The 23,643-nt window shown below is 39.9% G+C and overlaps 1 protein-coding gene across 5 annotated transcripts in view; it reads left to right on the top strand.

Annotated features, from left to right (window-relative positions):
- Positions 1 to 23,643, top strand: part of grik2 (glutamate receptor, ionotropic, kainate 2) — a 288,725-nt gene that overhangs the window by 68,575 nt on the left and 196,507 nt on the right. For 3 of the 5 annotated variants that reach the window (XM_044359252.1, XM_044359253.1, XM_044359256.1), the window contains exons 3-4: positions 19,793 to 19,960; positions 22,512 to 22,769. In XM_044359252.1, coding sequence (XP_044215187.1) covers positions 19,793 to 19,960; positions 22,512 to 22,769 — 426 coding nt within the window. Of the gene's footprint in view, positions 1 to 18,976; positions 19,187 to 19,234; positions 19,376 to 19,792; positions 19,961 to 22,511; positions 22,770 to 23,643 lie in introns of those variants that run through there. The other 2 variants (XM_044359255.1, XM_044359254.1) reach the window with 2 other exon arrangements.

Genomic DNA, 23,643 nt, shown 5'->3' with positions numbered 1-23,643 from the left:
AGGTGAGAGAGTTCACTTTTCCATTTTGCTCTTTTCAAATCATCTGTAAAATAGATGTGGTGATACAGAACATTTTGATCGCACTGACTCCTTTATTTATTTATGAGCTACATCAAAGGCTGACCTTCATTTCTTTCTGATGGACAATGATGTGTTTCTGAAGCTGAATCTGAATTAATGATTCAACTTAAAGCAGCACCAATCAATAGTTTTATATTACCAATGAATTTAATGACTATATACCATATAATGTGAAAGGTGTCATGCAGTTCCGCTCAGATCTATAGAGATTTTCGGTTTCTTTCAGTTAATTGCTTTGGTTTCACAGTCCACAAACTTCACTGTTATGATTGAGTCTCGCCGCTCTCATCAGGGCCATTTCCAGCAGCAGCAGGCAGCTGTTCTAAGTGAAAAAGCTCTGATAAACCCACTGTACACTAGCACCAAACATCAGATAGACAAAGTTAGCGATTAGCTGGTGAACACAGTCGAACATTTATTATCTAAAGAGGAAGCTATGTTTCTCAGGGGTTGGTTGGAGTCCAAAGCAGAGCTATAAGGAGTTTGAATATTGGACTTAAATTTGTCATGTGGCCAGAAACTCAACTCGACTCTTAATAAATGATAATGTTGCCTCGTAACTCCTGGATGTATAAATAGGCAACTATTTGCTAATATGTCCACCATATACAGTAAATCGTATAAGGTTATAAAGTTTGTGAAGCTAGTGTCCAGCTATGTGGCATTATATTGTTTTATGTTATTTTATTGTGTTATGAATCATTTTTGAAGAAATAATTACAGTTATTATAAAGACAATGGGCATCCAATGTGGCCCATTGCTTATATGATTGAGTTTTCCTATATACAGTATGTTTATATTTTAGACATCTAACATCAGTCTATGTGGAACAGAACTAATGGAACAGATGTCTCTATTTATTTTTTATGCTCCTAGTGTGCTTAGTGAAGCATTACTTCCATAAGCAGCCATTCAAATCGCACAAATCTCCTACTGTCTGTATGTTGTAAATACAGTAGGTTCTCTTTGTCTATAGACAATGATAAAGAGCTACCAGTTGTACTGTGAGCTTTCTAGTGAATCCACTATGGGCATTTTCAATCAGGAGAGACTTCAGTTTTATAAGTGACAATCATTTTATTGAACATGCATTTTAAGATGAAAATGTGAAAAGTCTCTGGTGATTAGACCCCATCATGATGTTATGATATTTATAAGGGGGAAGTGAAGGGGAGAATAGAATAGGATGTCCCCTGATAAAGTCCAGACACTGGTGGTGGTGATGAATAAAGGAATGTTGAGATCTGGATGATAAGAGGAGTGGGCTTCTGGTGATCTCAGACCTGGTGCTGACATGATGAAATGGAGGTCAATGGGTGGACATCTGGATGATGAAAAGACGTGCAGCTTCTGGTGATCTCAGACCTGGCACTGACGTGATGAAGAGGAGGCGAATGGGGTTGAGGAGGGTTGTGACGATTTGCACTGAAATGACAGCTGACAGCGACAGCAAGAAGAACAGATTTAAAGTTTGGCAGCTACGACATGATAGGCTGTTAGAAATCATGGCGGAGTCTGATTAGCACAGTGCATTTACAGTCTATGGTTAAATGTGATAATGCTAATGCTAATGCTAATTTTTGCCAGTGAAAAACTGGCTTAAAACCATTAAAAAAAAATGTACTTACCAGACAAACTGAACATCTGACTCCTTAGAGGGTCTTTTAGTACACACTGTAGTAAACACTGAACACAACTTTTTTAGGTGACCAAAACAGTTACAGTTAACTTTCATTAACTGAAAACACACTGAAATAGCGACTAGTACGGCTACATGTATACTCTGTGAATCTGGGGTTACGCCATGGTTATGTTACCTAACCAACATTGTTGCCATGGTAGCGACTTGTCAATCACAGTGTAGTCACACCCTAAAGCATAACGTTACCCTGCTTTATCATCTATTCTACTCTAAATGGGGCCATAATTTACAAAATGAACATCATGATGTATTGAAGAAGACTTTAAAGTAGCGATTGGGACCATAAACTCATTAGGAAAGTGTTTACTGAGGTAATAAATCAAGTGAGAAGTAGGTAAGTAATTTTCTCAAAGACTTCCATATAATCTGACTTCTTTTTGGAGCCAGTGGAGTCGCCCCCTACCGGCCATTTAAGAGAATGCAGGTTTAAGTTACTTCTGCATTGGCTTCACTTTTCAGACCTGGAGCTACCTGCTTGATTATAAGGCAAAGATTTAGGAGTGGATCCCTGTTTTGCTTGTACTCATGCACTTGCATGAGGATGCACATGCGTGTGGGTGATGTGATACAAAGTAGTGGTTTCATTCTAATCTACTGATCTACAGGAGGCAGCGATGTGTCAAGAAACACAATACACCAGCAAAGGTAGGGAAGAAGAGTACTGTAGCCAGTAAAAAGTAGCAGTGTGCACAGCTCCAAGTCTTTAACAGAGTATCGGGTGCACGGCTGTGGCACTCAAGGATCTATCTTCTTATTATTTATTGTGGATTATTTGTTCTGTCCACAATAAATAAGAAGAGGATAGATCTGTGAGTACCGGTGTTTTGTTTGTTTCATACTGTAAGCAAGTAAACATGGATGTAAGCAACACAGGTTCAACATTTAATAAATATTTTATGAGGAAGAAAATGCATTCAACTCATTTGTTAGGCATCAAGGATACACACAATGAGTTTTGGTGAGTAACACTCAATGTAACAGATACTTTGTTCAACAATGCACCATTAACAAATAAAAACAATGCATCTTGTATACTCATCACAGAGCCTATTTGACAGCTTACTTCATCCATTGTATTTCTGATATTAGTCAGGGTAGAGAAGACAGTTTGTTCGGCTGCTGTTCTCAGGGGTTGTGGTGGAGACAGGACAGCTGATTCTGAGGACAGTGATGGTTGTAACAGAAGTCAGTTGGACTGAATGGATGGTGCTTATGCACCGCCGACGTCTTGCTTCTTTGTGTTAGACTGTAATCAACAGCTTGTTGAAAGTTTCTGGAAACAGTAATTTTTTGTTCGGCATTGGGAACTGGCAGAAACAATTGGCTCTTGGCAGCTCAAATTCAGAATCTGTTGGTCAAACTATCTGCGGTACGGTGGAGAAAGTGATTGGTGAAAACAGTAGAAAGGGAAGGAAGATGGATAGATGAGGGAGGGAAAGTGGGGGCATGTAAGATCCAAGACTCCTGTGACCTGAGGAACCTCTATTCAGGACATTAAAGATCCACTATTGATCCCATTACGGCTGGCAGACTTTATAGACAGCTCTGCATCGGAGCCATAAGGAACTCTATACCTTAATTAATCTGAATCATGGACAGAGAGGGAAGATTGTGTTTGTGTACATGTGCGATCATTGGCTGATGTTTTCTCCTTTGCTAAATCAATGAGTCTGTCGAGACTCCTTCATATCTCTTTGGAGCTCCGGCTGATCCCTTAAACGGACCGGGATTACATCACAATGGTGGGGTCAGGGGGCATCATGCTGGTGCACCGGGAGAAAATCACCTCAGGAGGAATGCGCTCCCGACCCCTCATCTCCCTCATTTTCCCCCTTTACTCGAGATAATATCACACACTCTCCTGAGCACAGAAAATCAATACGCCTCAGCTAAGTTCAAATCCAAAGCTACTCATTAAAAAGAGAGGGAGCAAACACGCTGTTCGCAGTATTGGTCCAACCCGGGCGAGTTAAGCTGCAGGGAATGTTATCATTGTTAAGCAAATAGATCCACAGAGGGAGAGATAGAAAGGAGAGAAATAATAAGATTTACTCCCTGTGCTATTAGCAAACTGTATCTTCTTGCAGACTGACGGGGAAGAGCCGCCCCCTCGGAGTGAGTGAATGCCCACCTCAGCACACGTGGAATTAGCTAACTGTTGATATGGAGGAGGGTGAATAGTAAAGCAGAATAATGCTTTGCTCTCTGACTGTCCTCTAAACACCTGGCTCACAGTGTGACTGCATGTTGTTGACTCCAGTAGTTTTAATGTTGACTCCAATTCCAAGAGTGCAACATGATGGATTCAAAGTCTAATCCAACCATTCTCTTACATTTAGTTAATAAATACAGATTTTGCTTTTAATTTAGCAATTTAACAGCAATAAAAGACCATCACTGACTGACAGCCTTTATGTTAGGTATTGTAGTGTGTTCCTTCTTGGCTGATTTGGAGGGAAACCTGATCTAAATGAAACGATATACAAGTGGGAAGAACTATCTGATCCCTCAATAGAACACTCAAATCAATGGCACCATCTATCCTTTTGTTGCAACTTCTGAAAAAATGCTTCCCTATCAACAAACACTAAAAAACAAAACATATAAAACTCTGGATTACGTTCAATGATGATATTGTTTAAATAATTTATTGCTACCATATCTCTACGTGGCAATTATAGTATGTTTAAGGTATGGTTACATTTAGAGAAAGATTGTGATTATGGCAAATAAACTGTGATCAAGGTATGGTTGGGGTTAGGCACAAAAATCACTTGGGTAGGGCGAAACACACCCATGCTGAGGATAGAAGCAGGAAGCAAACAGTGGTCTCCTGCAGCAAAGGCCACTGTTTGCCTTTTTGCCATCTCGCTAACTACCTAGCCATCACCTGCCCACTTCCTCCTTTTCTTTTGTCAAGTGGCCAGATGTTACAGGTGTGATACTACGTTGGAGGTGTCCCGAGTGACACCTCCAATGTATATCGGACTTGACTCACCTCCACTTATCCGCTACTTTTGAAGAACTGCAAATGAGCCAATGAGTTGGACTTGGCTGATTTTCATCTGTTGCCTTTGGCCAGATGTTAAAAAGGCTTTATGAAAATAGAATGAAAAGAAATATAAAATTGAAATGCACAACATAATGAACATGCATAATTTTGACATTATATCTTGGGAAGAGCTTCGGCTTTGCTTTAACATTTTATAACATTCTTAAAATCAAGCCGAAAATATGATTAAAATCTAGTCAGACATCACTCATGAATGATGTTTCTTATAGATTTAGTCTAACTTGTTTATAGTGTCTTACACTTGTCTGATTGTATTGTTAGTTTAAGATTGTTAGGACAAAGAGTTGTTATACTGTGTCTCAATTTTTCTTCCCTCTTATTTTGATTGCAACTTATACAAAGTGTTTTATCCATTTGTCAATTTTTTGTCATCTCAGGGCTATGGGTGTAAATTAGCTATTGAGCTAACCTTGGCAGATTTACACTGATGTTGTTAAAATCTCAGTGTCGATTAATGTGAATTGTCACAAACATAATCAGACAATAGGACTCTGGTAGTGTGATATTTTAACTTGAATCAGAGATGCAGACAGAGGAGGGCAGAATACTTTCCTAACAAGGTTCACTAACTAAACATTTCAAGAGTGTGTGGCAATGGCAGATGGTGAGTGCAGCAGAAGGCCTAATGTAAACTTTTTGTGCCGTCAGTAATCCCAGCACACCAGAGAGGGGGAGGGGTGGATAGCTACCAGCATGGGGGATAAGGGTTGACAGGAAATGCATTTTTAATTTAGATGAACATTACCACCAACACTATCAGTCAGATGGCATGAATATAATGTCTTCACCATGGTCTCATGGGTTCACAGTATTTCAAGTATTACAATACATTTGACAATGATGTATTAATAGTTACATACATGTAGCCAAATTTAACAGACATCTGTGTGTGACTTTTACCTTGTATGGGTGCTGATATGGGTCACAGGTTTGTAGCAGCAGTGTGGATGAGTTTCTCTGTATTGAGTTACCAAGAGTCTCCTGTATATCTTTACAGCAGATGGAGTATGCTATGGTTTCTGCCTTCCAAGAATCTGCTCCCTCCCATTGTGGTTTGCTCATTGACATTTCCAGATGTGAGTAGTTCACAAAGGCTGTGACTGAGGAGAGAGGCTGACATTTTGTGTCTCTGCGACTACTTGACAAAGGCTGAGAAGCACTGACATTTGTGGAAGTGCCGAGCGGAGCACTCCTAAGATTTTCTATTATGTGAAAGAGAGGGAAATTACACATTACACGCTTATATCTGTTGCAGTAATCTGTGCTCATAGGATGTAAGATAGAAATGAAATAGAGAAAAAGATGACTGGTAGGGAAAGAGGAGAAACAGGGTTAGAACAATAAATAGGAGAGAGAGAGAGAGAGAGAGAGAGAGAGAGAGAGAGAGAGAGAGAGAGAGGGAGAGGGAGAGGGAGAGAGAGAGAGAGAGAGAGAGAGAGAGAGAGATGAATAAAGGACAGATGATGGAATAAATACAACAACCTAGTTGCAATTCTCAAGTGGCTCACTGTGTGAAAGCATCTTCAGTCTTTTCCTTCTAAACCTCCCTCAACTGCTGCAGACAGCTCCCTAAAGTATAGAAAGCCTTCTGCTGTTGATCTTGTATGAAAAAGGTACAAACTGTTCTGCACAAACAGACCATTGAATAATAATGACACCGCTCTGGGAAACAAATTCACAAGTGCCTGTACAAGATTTGCACAGACTCACAGAGATAGAAGACAGACTGAACAAGGATATCTTCAATAAAAGTTATATTATTCCACCATTACAGTCCACAATTAAAATGTAAAAATGTTCAGTGAACTACTGAAAAAGCTTAAAAGCACATTTACTCCCACTTTGTCATTGAGAATATATAAGATGCCTCAGACCCTATAACCCACTTACACTAAGATAGCCTCATGCAGGGATCAGACTGCACAATAGCAAATCAATAATGTCCCAATCCAACAAGCAGAGGACGTCTGGAACAAAACCTTTGGGGCATGACAATTTGTTGTTTTGTCTGATTCTGTATCCAGAGCACCTTACAAACAGGGCTTGATAGACCCTTTTCAAGCAGGAAAGCAGGTAAAGCACAGATGGATTTAATAACATTAATTATGGCTACGTGTTTATTACAGTATTTATTAACAATTATAACCGCTCCTATAAGACGTATTTTATAACAACTGTGTTTTACTAGATTGTCATTCTTTATCTGTTTATACACCAGCATCCAGTTATGGGTTCCCACATCTGGGCGTCATAGTTATTGACACATTTAATAAACCATTCATTAACTGTTTATCTGCTGCTTATAAATGCTAAATATGGGACTTGGAGTAAAGAGTTATCAGTAAAACAATAAAGGTCTTCAAATTAGATTTTGACAAAAGCCCCTCCATAAGACAGGACCTCTAGATGATATAACAATGCAGGAAAAACCTTAAAGCTCCTACCATTTTAGTTTATACTGGGTTATGTTGGTGCATATTACCAAACAAATCACCACAAACTAATTATAACACAGTGGATGGTCTGAGGCTCTATAGGTAGTTGTACTGCCTCATTGGTAACCCAGCCTTTCTCACACGTTCTTTGGCTTTCTCTTGCTTAGTTTGACAAAATATATGACTTGCTTCATGATGCAGAGTTGTTGGCATTCCTCATCCTGGAAATCTGTCCTTATCCCCTTATGCACCATCACATATCGTGCAGGTCGTGAAGTTAATATAGTTTATGTTTAAATGTGTAGTCTGATGGGTTTCTCTGTGGTTCAGGACCACCATGTCAGGACCAGTAAGGTGATCATGGCAGGACTCTGTAGAAAGACATGGATATCATGTGGTCTGATTGTAGCAGCAGAAACCTAATATTGAGGGAAAAAATGGGCCGAGATATTTCTAACAGTGTGTGCTTGGCATCTGCATGGTCAGATGTGACAAAATCATTAGACTGAGAGGAAGGGCAGCAACTTTGAAGATTAACTGTGTCCGTGGGGTTCTAAGGATTAAAACACAAAGAAGTAACATCAGAGGATTGTTGTTTTCAAAATGATTCCTACTCACTGTATATGGCACTGGACCAGTGTGCAACAGCATTTCTAATATCACTGAGCATTGTAAACAAACACACTATCTGATTTCAGCTAAGAACAGCACTACTAGCAATGTGTCATCAAAAACCAAATAGGAAGTGTGTTACAGGGAGAAAGCTTTTTGCTTTTTTTGTAAGACTATACTTTCATACTGACTCCTGTTTGTTGTTGTGGTCTCAGGATAGAAATAGTTGACATGGTGTTACACTTAAGACTCAACTATTATTATATCAAGTTATTATCATTAGATAAAACAAATGTAAATCAGCCATTTCTGTCTCAGCGCTGGAATCCTCGGAGAATACACTACCTCCTGAAACTCCACAATCCATCATGTTTAGTCTCAAAACTCGACAAAGTTTGTTTTCCACTATACTGGTGAAATAAAAGCTTTCCATTCAAGTGAAGAATACATAAGAAACACATTGTGAAGGAAGTAATGAGAACAAGGGATGCACCAGATCATGTATTGGCCATTGTCACTAATCCATCTTCATTTGCTGTAGTAAACTAACATATAAAGCTTCCACCAGTACTTCACCAATTCCTGCATGTCCTGCACAGTAAATGCATTTGAACATGAAGGCAGTGGTACAGTGAAACCCGACAGTGACAATACTGAATGCTATGCTGAAGGTTTAGTATGCATCAAACAAATTAGTTAGTATGACGTGTAAAACCATTTCTGAAGGCAAAAGTGTTTATACCTGTTCTGAATGTCCAAAGGCAGGTAAGGCAAAAAGCCTACCATCATAGCCTTCACTGCCTCCTCGATCCGTCAAAGAGAATTTGGTGTCTTGGTAGTCTTGACTCCATCAATCATACATTTGGGAATAATGGCAGGCTTTTTTAGACCACTGCTCTTTAAAGGCATTCATGGTGTTGCACTGGGTTGTATACATGAAAAGGGGCAGAAGTACTTGTGATGTCAGCATACTGAGGCCTTAAGTCTCCCACCAAGTGCAACACAGCTGGTTGGGTGAAGGAGGACACAGTATTATTCATCAACCCTTGCTTTCTGTATTTTCCATTTGTGTCCAGAGATTCACTGCCCAGTTTTTCCTCATCGTTCCCCACATTATTCTATTTGCATTCATACATCCCTCATTGCCTTTGCATGTTTTTTTTTTGTTTTTTTTATCGCCTCCATCTGGCCTCTTCCTGCCCTCCAACCCTCCCACTCTCCCACTCTCCCCCCAACCCTGTCTACTGCAGCAGAGCCTCAGCTGTGATAAAGATGGAACATGCTCTCGGAGCTCGTCATGCTACGCTTCCCGTTCTGCAGCACTGATATTCTGACACTGATCGCCATCAAACTGTCAACAACAGACAGGGACTGAGGGCTGAGGGTGGGTGGAGGTGGGAAGCTAGTGTATTCTTCCTCATAAATAATTTTCACTCAACAGAAACGATGAGCTGAAGCAGAATTTACTATTAATTTCTGTCTTTTTTTTTTTTGAGAGAGAGAAAATTGAGATGGATGATGCCTGGTGTTTGCTGGGGCCTGCCAGAGAGAGACGGTGGGAAAGGCCTACAGCCTTGCAGGCCCTGAGTTAAGTCATAGCCCAGTGAGGCGGGATTAGATAGGGCCTTTATTCACTTCATGGAGAAGGATTAGGCTGACATTTTGCTCATGAACTCACTGGAAGGGTTCAGAGGAGTACAGAAGTCATCTTTGCGTTTGACACTGTGCAGCCAGTAAACCAATCACAGCAAACATAAGGTGCTCATCTGTCCTTTGCTGTCTCTTTGAATTCAGCAGAAGATTTGTTTGCAATTTACTGTGACATCCTAAGTATTGATCTAGGTGCCAGCAGTGGTTCAGTTCAGCTGAACTGTAGCATTCATGCAGGAACAAATGTCTTATCTTTTATAGGCAGATTTGCTAGGCTATGGAAGTTCACCATTGCTCTTGTGATAAAATCAATCTGAATCTGGAACTCTATGATATTTATATCCACATTCTGTGTAAATCTGTCTTTGAACTCTGCTGAGCCTCAGAGTCTGTCAGTCTCTTAGCTCAACACAGCCCTTACCATTTAGGAGGAGGAGCAGGAGTGCAACAAACAAACAGAGCTGTTTTAGCAAACCAAACAGCATTGATGCTACCAATTGACTGGTTCACTCAGCACATTCATCAAATGGACTACGGCCTTCTCCTGCACCACAAACAAAATGCCTTCCAAGAGTGTTGCAAGTTGAGTGAATACCACAAAACGTGTCTGTATATGAAAAATTAATATTATAATTGCCCTGCTCAAAGAATTGATATGATGATCGATTTGTTGGTTTGCCCAGCCTTGTTCCACAGCAAGAAATCATGAAAATTCAAATATTGTTCGGAAATTTGTTGCACCAATCGATGGTCCCTATTGTATTTTATGATTTTTGTGACCACCTTACTGTACCTTTCCTGTAGTTCTACCATTAGGTCAAAATGCGCACTTGGCAACCTTTTGCTATTTCCATGAGGTTTCATCTGGTGCACTGTTTCCCAACCAGGGTGTCTGGCCCTCTTGTGAGTCATAAGATGATGAAAAAACATTTTGTCTCCTCTGTATTTGTAATCAATTAAAACGCTCTGTGAAAGAAACATCACTCTTTGTTCAAACTACTTGCATCTAATAGACGTCTGCATCCCATGATGGTAGCAAGTAGATCTTGCTTTGATTTAAAGGGTCAGCTGCCAAAAAGGTTAGACACCCCTGCTAGGGTGCCATCTTCAATCTGAAATATTAATTTTGCACATAATATCTCTTAATCTAAATGGTGAAATTCCATGAAATTTGCTGAGCACATTCAAGCTCCCAAGAGATCAAATACTATTGTTTTTACTGCCCCCATGAATTTCTATTCTAGAGCCAGCCATGAAACTAATTTTCAAAATGTTTTTAGCCTACCAGAATAGCTAAATCATCACTATGTTGTTCATTGAGCCCCAAACATTGGGTGTAGTGAACATTATAGCCTTTGGGAGCCACTAGCGGAGCTTAAGACTTAAAACGCCTCTAAAACACATTTTCATTACCTTACTTTAAGCAATAACAATCTTTACTGAAAACCAAATTTGTTTGAAAGAAGAGTCTGACAATGGAAACATTTCCTTCACAATGCCCATTCAGGGGTTGAGGCAAATGAATTCATTTCTTTTCCTTCAGTATGATATAGGCATGTTTTCTGCAGTGGTTGGATGATTCTGACTTACCATCCCTATAGCCACACTGGTGGTGTGGCTATAGGGATGGCAATGTACTTTGGTACATCAGTCCACTTTGGTCCATACTTAAACACTGTATCTCAACAACTATGGGTGGGCACAAAATTTGGTTCAGAGATACATGGTTCCCAAATGATGATCCTAATGACTAGTGATCTCCTGACTTGTCATCTAACCTCTTCTGCCATTTTCTTACTTTATTTACCAATACTTACCCTTGTACTATATGTTTTTCCCTATGTGTTCTTGACTTTGTCATAATAGACTGCAAAAGATTGCAGAACTACAGTATGTATCTACATTCCATAGTCTTTGTTGGTGATTAAGAATGATTAATTGCTAAAGTGTGACATTGTTAACGACTTGGCTAAATAACAACAACATTTCATTGAAGGTGCTCAATAAGAGTCTTGATAAACTTTCATAGTGCAGTGTGTCACCAGAGGACTTCACCAATCTCCAATGGAAGTAAATTAATGGATCAGATGATTTCAGCTGCAGGTGTGGTTTTTGTCTTTTCCCTAAGACCCACAGTGATTCATTGTCTCTGTGCTGTACCACTGACAGTGTTGTACTTTCTTGTGTAACATGAAGTGCTCCTGAAAAGGAAGTACAGAGTTCTGCTAATGCCAGTATCCCCCTGGCAAGCTCTGTCGGTTCTTTAGGCTTGTAATGATTGTTTTGACATCAGTGCTACTACCAGTGTCATCATTAATAATTTATAACTTCTGAGGGGGTTCAATCGATTGAGGAGTGTGGGGTGGGAAAAGGGTTTGATGCATGGCCTGATTAAGACATGGCTGTCTGCTTACAGGACATGTGTCCATACAGACAGGACAAGGACTTAATGGATTAGTCTCAACACTGTTTGTTGTGTCTTTGAGCCACCAGAAATTCAATATTATGTGGCTCAGGGCACCTGTCAGTCACTGGGCTCTCTAGATACCACAGGAATGTTATATTCTACAGACCCCTATTTGTCACAAATACTTAACAGGCATGTGACTGCATGATCACTGGTTTAATATATATAGGTGCAATCACTCTGGAACTATGTAATACTGTAATTTTCCCTCAAATCCATATCTTATTAAAAAAACTAGACTTGGAAAAAAGACTGAAACACTCCGATAGACTGCAGATGTCATGTTGATATAAATTCCTCAATCTAAAGATCCAAGCAAGTTACTGTCTGGAATAAGTCAAACAAATATGATACAACAACAAAGCAAACATGAAGGTATTGTCTGCTGTCAATGATAACAGAAAGTCATGTGTCTCTATTTACCTGTTTTCAAGTCAGAATGACAATCATTTCAACTTTGTAAAGCCAGTGTGACAACACTTCAGTGAGAGTTTCATATCAAGCCAGCATACTAACATCAGAGCAACACCAGCCTCTCTTTTGGTATATAAATATGGAAAATACAAAATAAGTATTATTTGCCGGGTTACTAGTGCCACCCATAACATGTATATCCATGTTAAACACTGCTACTTCAGAAATGAATAAGGCACGCTTGCACAGATACAGTATGTATTGGGGGTGAGTCATGACACCTATGTGTGTAATTCACCGGACAGATGCATGTGTCCACACATTTTCCTTTTTTATACTTTACAAGCACAAGTTAAATTTCCAACTGCTTCTTTTTCATTTTATTTCATGATCAACTCAGTCTTCCAAGTCTAATTTTGCTTTTTTAAAATTTTTTCTATTATTCATTCTGCACCTATTTTTTTACTACTTGAGCTAAATTATCACCAAAAAGAAAAGGAAAAAAGAAGACAAATCTTAAAATCGTAATCATTATCTTCATCATTTATGAATTGTGAAAGTCCATTACATCTAGTACATGTCAAGGCTGTACCTCTATTATGTAATTTTTAGATCTGGAAAATTCTTATGATTTACTTTTCTATACAATTTAATGTTGGGCTTCATATTTAAACCAGTTACTCCATCATCTCAAACATTCAGTTCTTGATTTCAAATTCTTAAGGTTTCTGACTTTCTCCATTTCAAAATTTCTGTTATACTTCCAAATTTGAAATGGTTGTAGTGTGGGTTTCAACCAGTTCCTGTCATTTGTTTCATAGTTGGAATTCCAAGTATCTTACGTAAGCATCAGTCTATGTCTAGAGTCAGCAGGTATTATGTGATGATTCTTGCCAAATCACACACACACACACACACACACACACACACCAAACACTTAATTTATCCAAATTACCTGTTATGAAGAATGACCTTGTACACTGGCTTAAATAATTGATGTAAATAATAGTAAGATCTTTATCTGCAAATGAACTTTAACTTAAGTTAACTGTAGCCAGCAGAGAAATGTGAATAGTGTACAGTAGTTCACTCTGAAATGTAGAGCAATGAAAGTGGTAGCTGTTCAGACTGAAAACAGCCCTGTGTTAAAACAGCACCAGGGGCTGCGTTGGTGGGGGTGTGTGACCCCCATTTCAAATCAATAAGAGGGCTGTGTTTTTTCACACAATGTAAAATATCTAATATAATTCTTTAAAGTTGTAATGTACAACAATACTTAAGAAATGCATTCTATATTACTCAAATGACAAATGACATTGACTTAATACTTACTAAAGAATTCTTTAATATTTGTGTCCTTTTATTAATTACTGTACATTGGTGTTTTAAATCTGTTTTATAACAGCCATCAGTTACCTAGGGCTGTCATTATTGGTGATTTTTGAGCAGCTAAGAATGTTTTCCTCCACTTGGAGTCCTGCCTAACAACACCTCTTAACATTTTTGAAATCACTGCAACGCTTGGCCCTGAGTGGCTTATTGCTTAAGTACTCTCTCTGATCAATCATGGAGGCAATGTTTTCATAGTATATATTTAATTTCCAGTGCATACTCTGCCTGTTGCGATTGTTATGCTTCAGCAAATCCTTGGGATAAGTGAGGAAGGTGGCGAGTGCTGTGGTCACTGTGTGTCCACTGTCATTTGATCAGATTGATGAAGTGCTGATGGATTTCTCTCTTGACTGATCACTGCTCTCTGGCTCTGGGTCAGGCAGGACTGATACCTTAGGAGGTTTATTCACACACACACATACACACATAAGAGTAACTGACTGTTAAATCACTCTTTAAGCCTTCTAAAGTGCTTATTTGTGATGTTGAATTTTCTGTTGATAAAGTCTGAGTTTCTATAGGAGGCATTCTTTTCTTTATCTGTTCAGCCATAGTTGCTATTGGTGCTCATTAACCAACCACTTCATTTATTGTAAATATGCTGGAATTGTAAGATCATAACACACAGATTTAGCATCAGTTACATCACCACGGGTTTCTGAAAGGACTATTTCAAGTCTGGATTTGGGTTTACCATCTTCTGCTATCTTGTATGTTATTGGAGATAGAAACAGTAATTGAGATCCAACAAGAGAGCAGCAACCAAAACAGCTGTTGTGATAGGCTGTGACTCCTGTGAACCAAGCAAGCACACTACAAACATACTACTTCTCTGTTACTATCACCTCAGTGGATCCACAGGCTTCATTCATGTAACATATACACACAGATTTGATCTTTCTTTGTACATACAAACAAAAACAGAATTACCATAGGATCCATCAGTGTTTTCTGATTGTCATCATATTCCCAGCTAAGAGCAACATTTACAGTGTGGTTGGGACTACTCCTACATGTTACACTTATGTATTGTCAAATACATTTTGTAGAAAACATAATTGCTGCCTAGATTATGTTCAGGGCAACAATCATTGAGTGAGGGGAGTGCAGTGTTATTGTTAATATATAGCATGCAGGTCATAGGAAGGTGGTTGGGGCAGAAACAATCTTAACCAAGTGCTTTAAGTTGCCTAAAAACATGAATCATGAATCATGACTTTGTATGTTTTATTTGATAATGTAAAGAAAATAATGAAATACAGACTGAACACTTTGCAGTTATGTTCAGTTGTAACCTTTTGTGGTTTAGCAAATATGTTTATGAATATTTCCATGAGTCCTGTATCCACTGCGTGTGTCCATCTTAGGCTTTGAGATTAGTTTTGTCCAGATGCCCTGCTCCTGTAAATATAATACTATGCTACTAAGATGTCTACTAAGACATTTGTCTTATTAAATCACACTGCTTCTATTTTCTCTTCCACAAATGTGATGTAGGTGTGGATTTAGCAATATACACGCTGGTTGCCCACCAGAGATCAGCCTGCCCGGCTGTGGACAGTGTTTCACTAGACCTGCCTCACCTCTAGTTGATTATCCATCCAGCTGTCATTCCGTCTGTCCACCCATCCATCCATCCATCCATTTATCCATCCATCCCTATCAGTTTATTCTGGTCAGGGTTGTGGTGACAGCAGAGCAGCCAATACAACTTTTCCCCCAGCAACGTTCTCCTGATCTCCATAAGCTTACTGGCCATATAGGTGATAAGCCAGTCCAGTATTTTACTTTGTTTTTGCATTAATATTATTATGTTTATTGTTCATTGCACACATTTCATGAATCAGATGTTGCGTTTTCCTCTTTCTCTCATATTTCTCTCTTATTTGTAAGATAAAAGAGATAAATATTTGTGAAAAAGGCCCATTGATTGCAAAGTTGACAACAATGAGAAATGATCTATCGGGATGTTGTTGAAAACTGTTACATTTGTATTGCCAGAACTTGGGAATAGAATTTCTAAAGAGGAGTTTGGAATATTATAATTTGGGATTTTAAAACTAATCCCAGTCCCAATCCCAGACTAACTCTCATTAAGATGAGAACAAGCAAAATGTCCTCACTTCAGAGGACTTATTCCATATCTCTGTGTCCATGCAGACAAGCCAGCAACTCTCATTAGACTCCATATATATTCATATTCAAACTTACCTACTTAGACAGTCACCTCTCTAACACTGATTCACCTCTCTGCAGTGATTCATCTCCACACTTACAGGCCAGATTCCTTTCAATGGAACTGTAGAGATTCTCAGCAGGAAAACAGCACTTCTCGTGTGTGAACAGACCCATTCCAAATGCTCAGCTTTCCAATTATAGTACATCCCGCTTAACTGATGCTTATTAATTCCTTCAAACTCATTATGGCATGCAAAATAGGGCTCTCCCATGAGGTGAATACTAATGAAGGAAGAAACTTCTCGACAGTGCTGCTGCTGCTACTGTCAGTGGTCTCTCTGTTTAGATGTTTGCTTTAAGCTCCAGCACACAGACAAAATAAATTCCCCTGGAAAAAGAGCATTTCTAAAGAGTCCACTGGTGAAATCATTGTAAGGGAGCATTGATCAGATTCACCCTGTCCTGTGGTAATCACTTGTGACAGGAGGTACCCGCAGTACTTGTGCAGCGGTGTGTATGGATTATATCTAGACTTGAAGAGGGTCCTACAGCAGAGGGTTGTAGTTGGAGTAAATAAGGCATGGAGTCTGGGCTCCCTCTGACTGACACTGAGCCAGCAGGGCCAGGCCATAGGGCTAACCCAAACAAAACACTTCAATCTCTCACCGTTGCTCTCCACTGCTCCCCAAGGGCTTGATTGATTGAATCGCTGGCCAATCAGAGTACATTGATCTAAGAACCCGACCCTCCCCACCCCCAACTCTCCAGGCATTCTCTCTGTCCATTCATCTGCCGGCTGTCAGAACTATTCACTAGAGGGCTGTAGCTGTAGAAGCCTGCACTTTTAAACACACTTCTCTGGCTTTTTGAAGAAAACGCATTTACAGTGCCTCACAGTGGATCTAGTATTGTTATTATATTGAGTATTCCCTGGATCCCGTTGCTATTATATGACTCTTTCTTACATACACTGTGTCAGGGTATTAAAAACTTGATTAGTGGAGATCCTGAGCCTATGTGTTTTTTTTTACCTTTTTCCATTTTCTGCATAGATAACATTAAATGATCGACTGTTGAACATGAGGCTCTTCTGGTTGGATTATCAGTGTAAAAGATGAATAACTTGTTTGTTTTTAAAAAAGTAAAAAGTCAAAGGTAAAAGCATGTGTTCATAAAAAGATACAGAATGCTGCAGTGTTGGGAAAGTGACTTGAATATTGTAATAATTACTGATTACACGTTACTCATTGTAAAAGTCATTGCATTACTTTACTCATCACAGCAAAAGTAATGTTACATTACTCATTACTGCCTTTAAACAACTCAAAATCCTCCACTGCACGATTCACACACCCTCCTATTGCTGCCTGTTAGGGAAAGATCATGGTCTTGATTTAATATGAAAAAAGTCTGCAGTGACAAAACAATGTGGTAGTTTAAACATGTAATGTAAAGACACAGGGTTGCACCACTGACATGCCAAATGAAGGCATTTCTGAAAATAACAAAATATGACATTTCCAGCCAAGACATTCAGTAGCAATGCAATCTGAAGCTATAGATAGGCTACACTTGATAAAACTTTTTGCAGTTGGAATCAGGTCTTTTTGAGTTTGCAATTTGCCACAGCTCTGACTGGCTTCTTCTCTACAGTACCATGGCTAAACTGGACCTGCACTAAGTGCTTGGAAACTGAAGCAATCAGAGTATACTACCACTAGAATGATTGAACAGAAGGCAAGCTATCTATTTATTTTACCCAAACCAGTCAACATCTCTTGCTCCAACATGGTTCTCTTTTGATAGATGCACCACTCAGAAACGTGGTAGAGAGCCCTCATAAAAGGCAATCAATTCATCAATGAGATCTTCCCAAGGGAACATCTTTCACTCGAATGAAGAGGGAAAGTATGTGCAGGAGTGGAGTGTATTCTAAAAATAGTAATAGGGAAAAGTTTCTCTTTACTCATTATTAACATTCTCATTATTATTGTTTTTGATACAGTGTTCATTCATTGTGTGGCAATAATGAGGGAGCCGGATACTGTTCAAATTCTTGTTATAGTTTCACTTGAAATATCTGGCAGTTACATGTTACTACATCAAGTGTTACAGTAATGTGCAGCATTTTTTCAGTAACAGGTAGAGTAGTAGATTGCAACAGTTGTTCTTTGAAAATTTGAGGGGACTGCTTGTTTGCTGGAATGTGTTAGCTTGTCGCAGGAGGTGGTGGCTAGCTTCTGCCAAAAGAGGATGAATACACCACAGAGCGAGAAATCCCCCTACAGCCCGAAAAGGATTTTCCCCATAGACCACCATTGTGAAACAGACGTCTGTAAAACTGTTGACAGGACACCTCGAACTGCAAGCAACAGCAATTATGACTCTTTCTATTATGAACTTTTGAGTCATGGAGGTTTTATATTTGTAAAACTTTCCTCGAGCCGAGAAAAGCGATTTAAAAATCTGTGATGTCATCACAATGTAAAGTTCAAGGGCGGAGCGGGAGCTCGCGGGCGGGGCCAGCGGGGGAAACACTACTACGCATATTCAGTGGGCCGCACAACACGGAAGCAAACCCGGAAGCTAGAAACTTTTTTTAAGCGCCAGGCGAGCAATTTCTACAGGAGTGAAAGGGCGCCATTTGTAGTCCGGTATCCAGCTCTTACGAGATATCCATGTTTCCCCCCTCCCCCCCAAACAGAGTGATACATCCTGTCAGTCGAGGTGTTTCCTATCTGTGCAGCCGAGCATAGCATCCCCCCGACGGACTGTTTCTCACTGACGGTCCCGGTACTTCGTCTGCAGGCTCTACTTCACTCAAGCTGCCCGTCAGACCCGCTGCTTCTTCCCACTTTAACCTGAATAATAAACCGGGACTTGGTGCTCCGGTTGGATCCACATAGAGAGCCGGGGCTAACCTTAGCTGGGAGGCTAGCAGAGGCTAGCTGGCTGTGCTTCCTTCCGGTCATGCTGCAGCTAACGCTCCGCTAGCCTCTCAGCTAACGTTAGCCTAACGTTAGCATGTGGATCCAACCAGAGCACTGAACTCCGGCTGGCATATATATTAGAAGGCTAATTAAAGAATCGGAAGCAGGTGTGCAGGTGGTTGTGGAACTGGTGAGAACACATTAAAGGCTACTGCTTGTCGGATGGAGAATAACAGGATCTAGAAAGATGGGTGAGTTAGTGACAAAAATTCAGTGAAAAGTGTGCAAAAAAATGAAGAATTGGCTGAAGCCATGTCATGTTGTTGAGTTAGAATTGATGGAAGGCATGCTCAGTGGAGCTCTGCTGAGTAATGAAAGTAATGTAAGGTTATGCATTAATTACTTCTGCTGTAGAGTAATAAGTAAAGAAATGCAATTACGTGAGTAACAGTTTTCTAGTAATTTGCCCAATACTGGTCACTGTGTGTGTGATTGTTTGACTGGTGTGTGGTTGATGCGCTTTTTAAAAAATAATGTAGCCACAATAATAAATGCTTTTTAACTTTTTGTACTTCAAAAAAGTAGCGTGCCTTGAATTTCTGTGGGAATCCAGTCCCTTTTTGTTTACAGCGATAAGAGAGTGTGTAAATACCATGTCTTCAATGGTCAATATGATTACTGAAAGTGAATTTGTTTCTGAATAAACCTGTTTATTCTGATTGAGATGCTTTTTCCAACTCCAATGAAATGGCTCCATGTGATCATGATTTGTGGCAAGTCACATGGTGAAATCATTTCCATTTAAAAGAACTCCACTCTCATCAATCACTAATCAGTTGTGTCTCTTTCTTTGACAGGGGGGATATTTGAGTCCATTGAAAGTGGTCCGTCAGGTGCCGAAGAACTAGCCTTTAAATTTGCTTTAAACACAATCAACAGGAACAGAACCCTACTGCCAAACACCACACTCACCTACGACATCCAAAGGATAAACATCTATGACAGCTTCGAAGCCTCCAGAAAAGGTATTCTGCATTTGTGAATTTCTGCCTCCAGTATTGGCATGCTTACGGCTGCTGTGTGTGTGTGTGTGTGTGTGTGTGTGTGTATTTATATGTGTGAGTGAATGTGTGTGCACATATGCTATGCCATAGCTGTTTTGCATTGTAAATGTTCGAGGCTTGCAAGCTGCAGTGGCTTAAATTGTGACAATTATAATCAGGCAAGGGAGAAATGGCTGAGCACTTCAAACGTAAACAGAGGGAATTGATTGGTTCCAGGTAATGACTCAGCGGCAGTAATTCAAAGACCTGTTTGGCCCCCAGAGACAGCCAATAAAGTGCTATAATCTATCAGTTTTGTGTGTGTATCAGGCTGACATTTCAAGTCTCTTATCAATTACAGGCCATTATATCCTGTCTCAGTGATTTTGCCAACTCCCTTATATCAAATAAGGTGATTAGAGTGCACAGTCGAGCTAATACAAAGATGTGCAGTTGTTTGTATGTCTACTGAGCGCAATTTCATGAAAGCAAGCTGGAAATGATCTGAGTCATACCTTTATTTCTGCATAAGCTTTATATTGTGGACCTTTATTATACTGGAGGTTGTATAATCATTCTCAATATAACATATTTACAGTGCAGTATATATACATATTGTACACTACATGTCCAAAAATCTCATTCTGAAACCATGGGCTGGGATTTGCTGCCATTCAACCACAAAGAACATCAGTGAGGTCCATGTTGGGTGATAAGGCCTGGCTCACAGTCAAAGGTGTTGCATGTGTTTGAGGTCATTAATATATGCAGGCAGGCTTATTGCACGGCAGCATTATCGTGTTGAAACAGGAAAGGGACAAACACAAATTTTGACACAAATGGTGTGTTTCCATAACTATGACTTAGCAACCTATAACTGAACTTCAGTCAGCCAGTTCATGTGGAGTAGATATATAAAGGTAGAAAATGTTTGCCATTGATCTTTGGCGTCTAGGCTCTGCACAGCAGGGAATGACGGTACTAACTTCCTCCCTAGGGCCTACAGGTGGATGCTGGGGTGAAGGTGGGGCTCTTGAAACGCTGTAAGAATGGCAGCAGCATAACTTGTGTGGGCAGTGTGGCAGCAGGCACGCAGCAAAGCACTGACTGCTTGAGTATGCCGCCATGATCGTAAGGGTGCGTTGGATATATTTTACAGTTAGGGGAGCATGCCATGTGAGTGGAGGCTGCAGGGGGTTGCAGGCTTTGCTTCATTTGTAGTCATCGTCCTGGATTCTGCCTTTTGTTTCCTTGCTCCCTGGCCCACTTCGGAGTTCTGGGAGCTAGATTTTGGCACCCTTCAGGAGGCGGAACTAATAACCTTACAGGTAGTCATGAGGGGAGGCGCTCCCAGGTCTTTCACCCATGATTGGTCAAGCAGCTGTCACACATAATTGTTCAAGCAGATGTGTTGTCACATCTAAACTGAAAGAAAAACAACAACATATGGTAGTAGTAACCACTATTTCACTACTTTGTGTACATCGGTGAGGAGAACCGATGTACATACAGAACCCATGGAGAGCACATTTGGACATATGTCTGTCATGCTGTCGCCTTTGTAATGAAGTACTGTATGTTCAAAGCGGCGTCATCTTTTCAATAATGTGTATCTGAAACTTGTGGATTGGTAAAATACAATTGAAAAGCAAGACAGAACCAGCAACCTTTCTCCTGCAAGTTCCCGGAGGTTCAGGTTATGGATTGTTAAGTCTCTTTTATGGAAACAGTAAAAGTTGGAAGCATAGTATTGTCTAAATGATGATGGTATGCTGGAGCATTACACTAAAGTACAGTAGTTTGTACACAAATGTATGTAGACACATACCTTTGTTTCTTCAGTGATTACATAATAAATAGGGATGCACGATATTGAATTTTTTGCTGATATGCCGATATTTCCAACTCATTGTGGCTGATTGCCGATGCCGATACCAATATATGCACATATTTTTTTTCCAGATGAAAAGGAGACTATTATGCATGCAAGCATAATCTAACAAGCTAACAATTTGATATAAGTTTTGATCAAACACGACTTGAAAAGAGGAAATAATGCATTTGTTAGGGACACATGTTAAGGTGCATTAATCCACTTTTGGGGCTCTAGTTAGTATTTCTGGAACTGAATCAAAATCAACTACAGTGTGCTAGTTCATGGTAATGAAGGAACATGTCACCCAGTGCAACAGTGTGACTCATTGATGTGTTTTTAATAGTTTTTTTGCACAATACTGATACTCTATGGCACAGAAGAATGAGATATATCAGGCTTTGACACACACAATATTTGTTAATATGATAGATTCATTATTGGCTTGGCTGTGCACATGGCTCTGCATAACAAGGAGAGAATATAAAGAGAAAATATCACCAGGTTTATAATTATATATATATATATATATACTAAAAACACTACATTGCTCTGTAGGAAGTGAATGGCCCACTGCTCATTATGAACATATGCTGTAGCTCAGTAGGAGGGAGCTTAGCAGTCATATGGTTTTGTTTTTTTTTTTTTCTTCCTATCTAGCCTGTGACCAGCTTTCTCTGGGGGTGGCGGCCATCTTTGGTCCCTCTCACAGTTCCTCTGCCAACGCGGTCCAGTCCATTTGCAACGCCTTGGGGGTGCCCCACATCCAGACCAAGTGGAAGCACCAGGTATCAGACAACAGAGATGTCTTCTACGTCAGCCTCTATCCAGACTTCTCCTCCCTCAGCCGGGCCATCCTGGACCTGGTCCACTTCTTCAAGTGGAAGACGGTCACTGTGGTTTACGACGACAGCACTGGTAAGACCAAAAAGACTTCCTCTACTCTTCTGCTGGCTCCCGTCCTCTTCTGGACAGTTTCATTTCAGATGTCCCCTCTTACCTCGCCCTTTTTTTTCATTAGATTTGTATTTTCTTGCATCAGTATACTCTGATGACAATGTCCTGATGGAAAACAGAACAGGCTTTATGTTGTTGTGGTTACTTAGATAGACTATCAGCAGCACTACAGTACAATAATATTCTCACACAGATTTCATGTACGTGTATGCTAATTGTTGTGGATATTTTGAGTGATGGTCAGCACCTCAGTGGAGAAAAGTGGACACGAGCCTTTGATGTCTGTAAGCTGAAAATGGTTATTGAAGTACTTGATCAAGGAGAACTGAAACAGCGAACATCGATGTCATCTGCAACTGAGATGCTGTCTCTTTCCGTTCTGTCCTCTTTTGGTCTGAGTCCTAGTCTTTATCAGCCTAAATATATTCAATATTCTAAACAAAGAACTGCATTTCACTCGTGTCAGTTTAGGTCACGTTGCATGGAACTTCCAGCTATCTGTGTGTGTCGAGGAAAGCCTCCTCCGACCTTGGTAACCATGGCAATGCTGATTTACCCTTTATCAGAGAGGTTTCTGCTTTCCCTAAAACATCACAGACAGCTGGAGTCTCAAGGAGAGGAGAATATGTCTCCTTCCTGCTCACAGTGTGACCTGAGGGCCCAGGCTTGACCCAGTGCAACCCAATTTGTAACCCTTAAAGATGGAAAATTCCAAAACACAAAGGTTTTGAAAATGGAATGTTTACCTCGCATACTGATGGCCTAACCAAGATAAAAATCTGAATCATCAAAATCATTGTTGTTTTGGAGAAAAAAGAGAAAAAATGCAGCACAA

This window comes from Thunnus albacares, chromosome 8 (genome assembly GCF_914725855.1).
Source record: "Thunnus albacares chromosome 8, fThuAlb1.1, whole genome shotgun sequence".
NCBI classification, from domain to species: domain Eukaryota; kingdom Metazoa; phylum Chordata; class Actinopteri; order Scombriformes; family Scombridae; genus Thunnus; species Thunnus albacares.
This window is presented reverse-complemented; position numbering and strand designations above follow the sequence as displayed.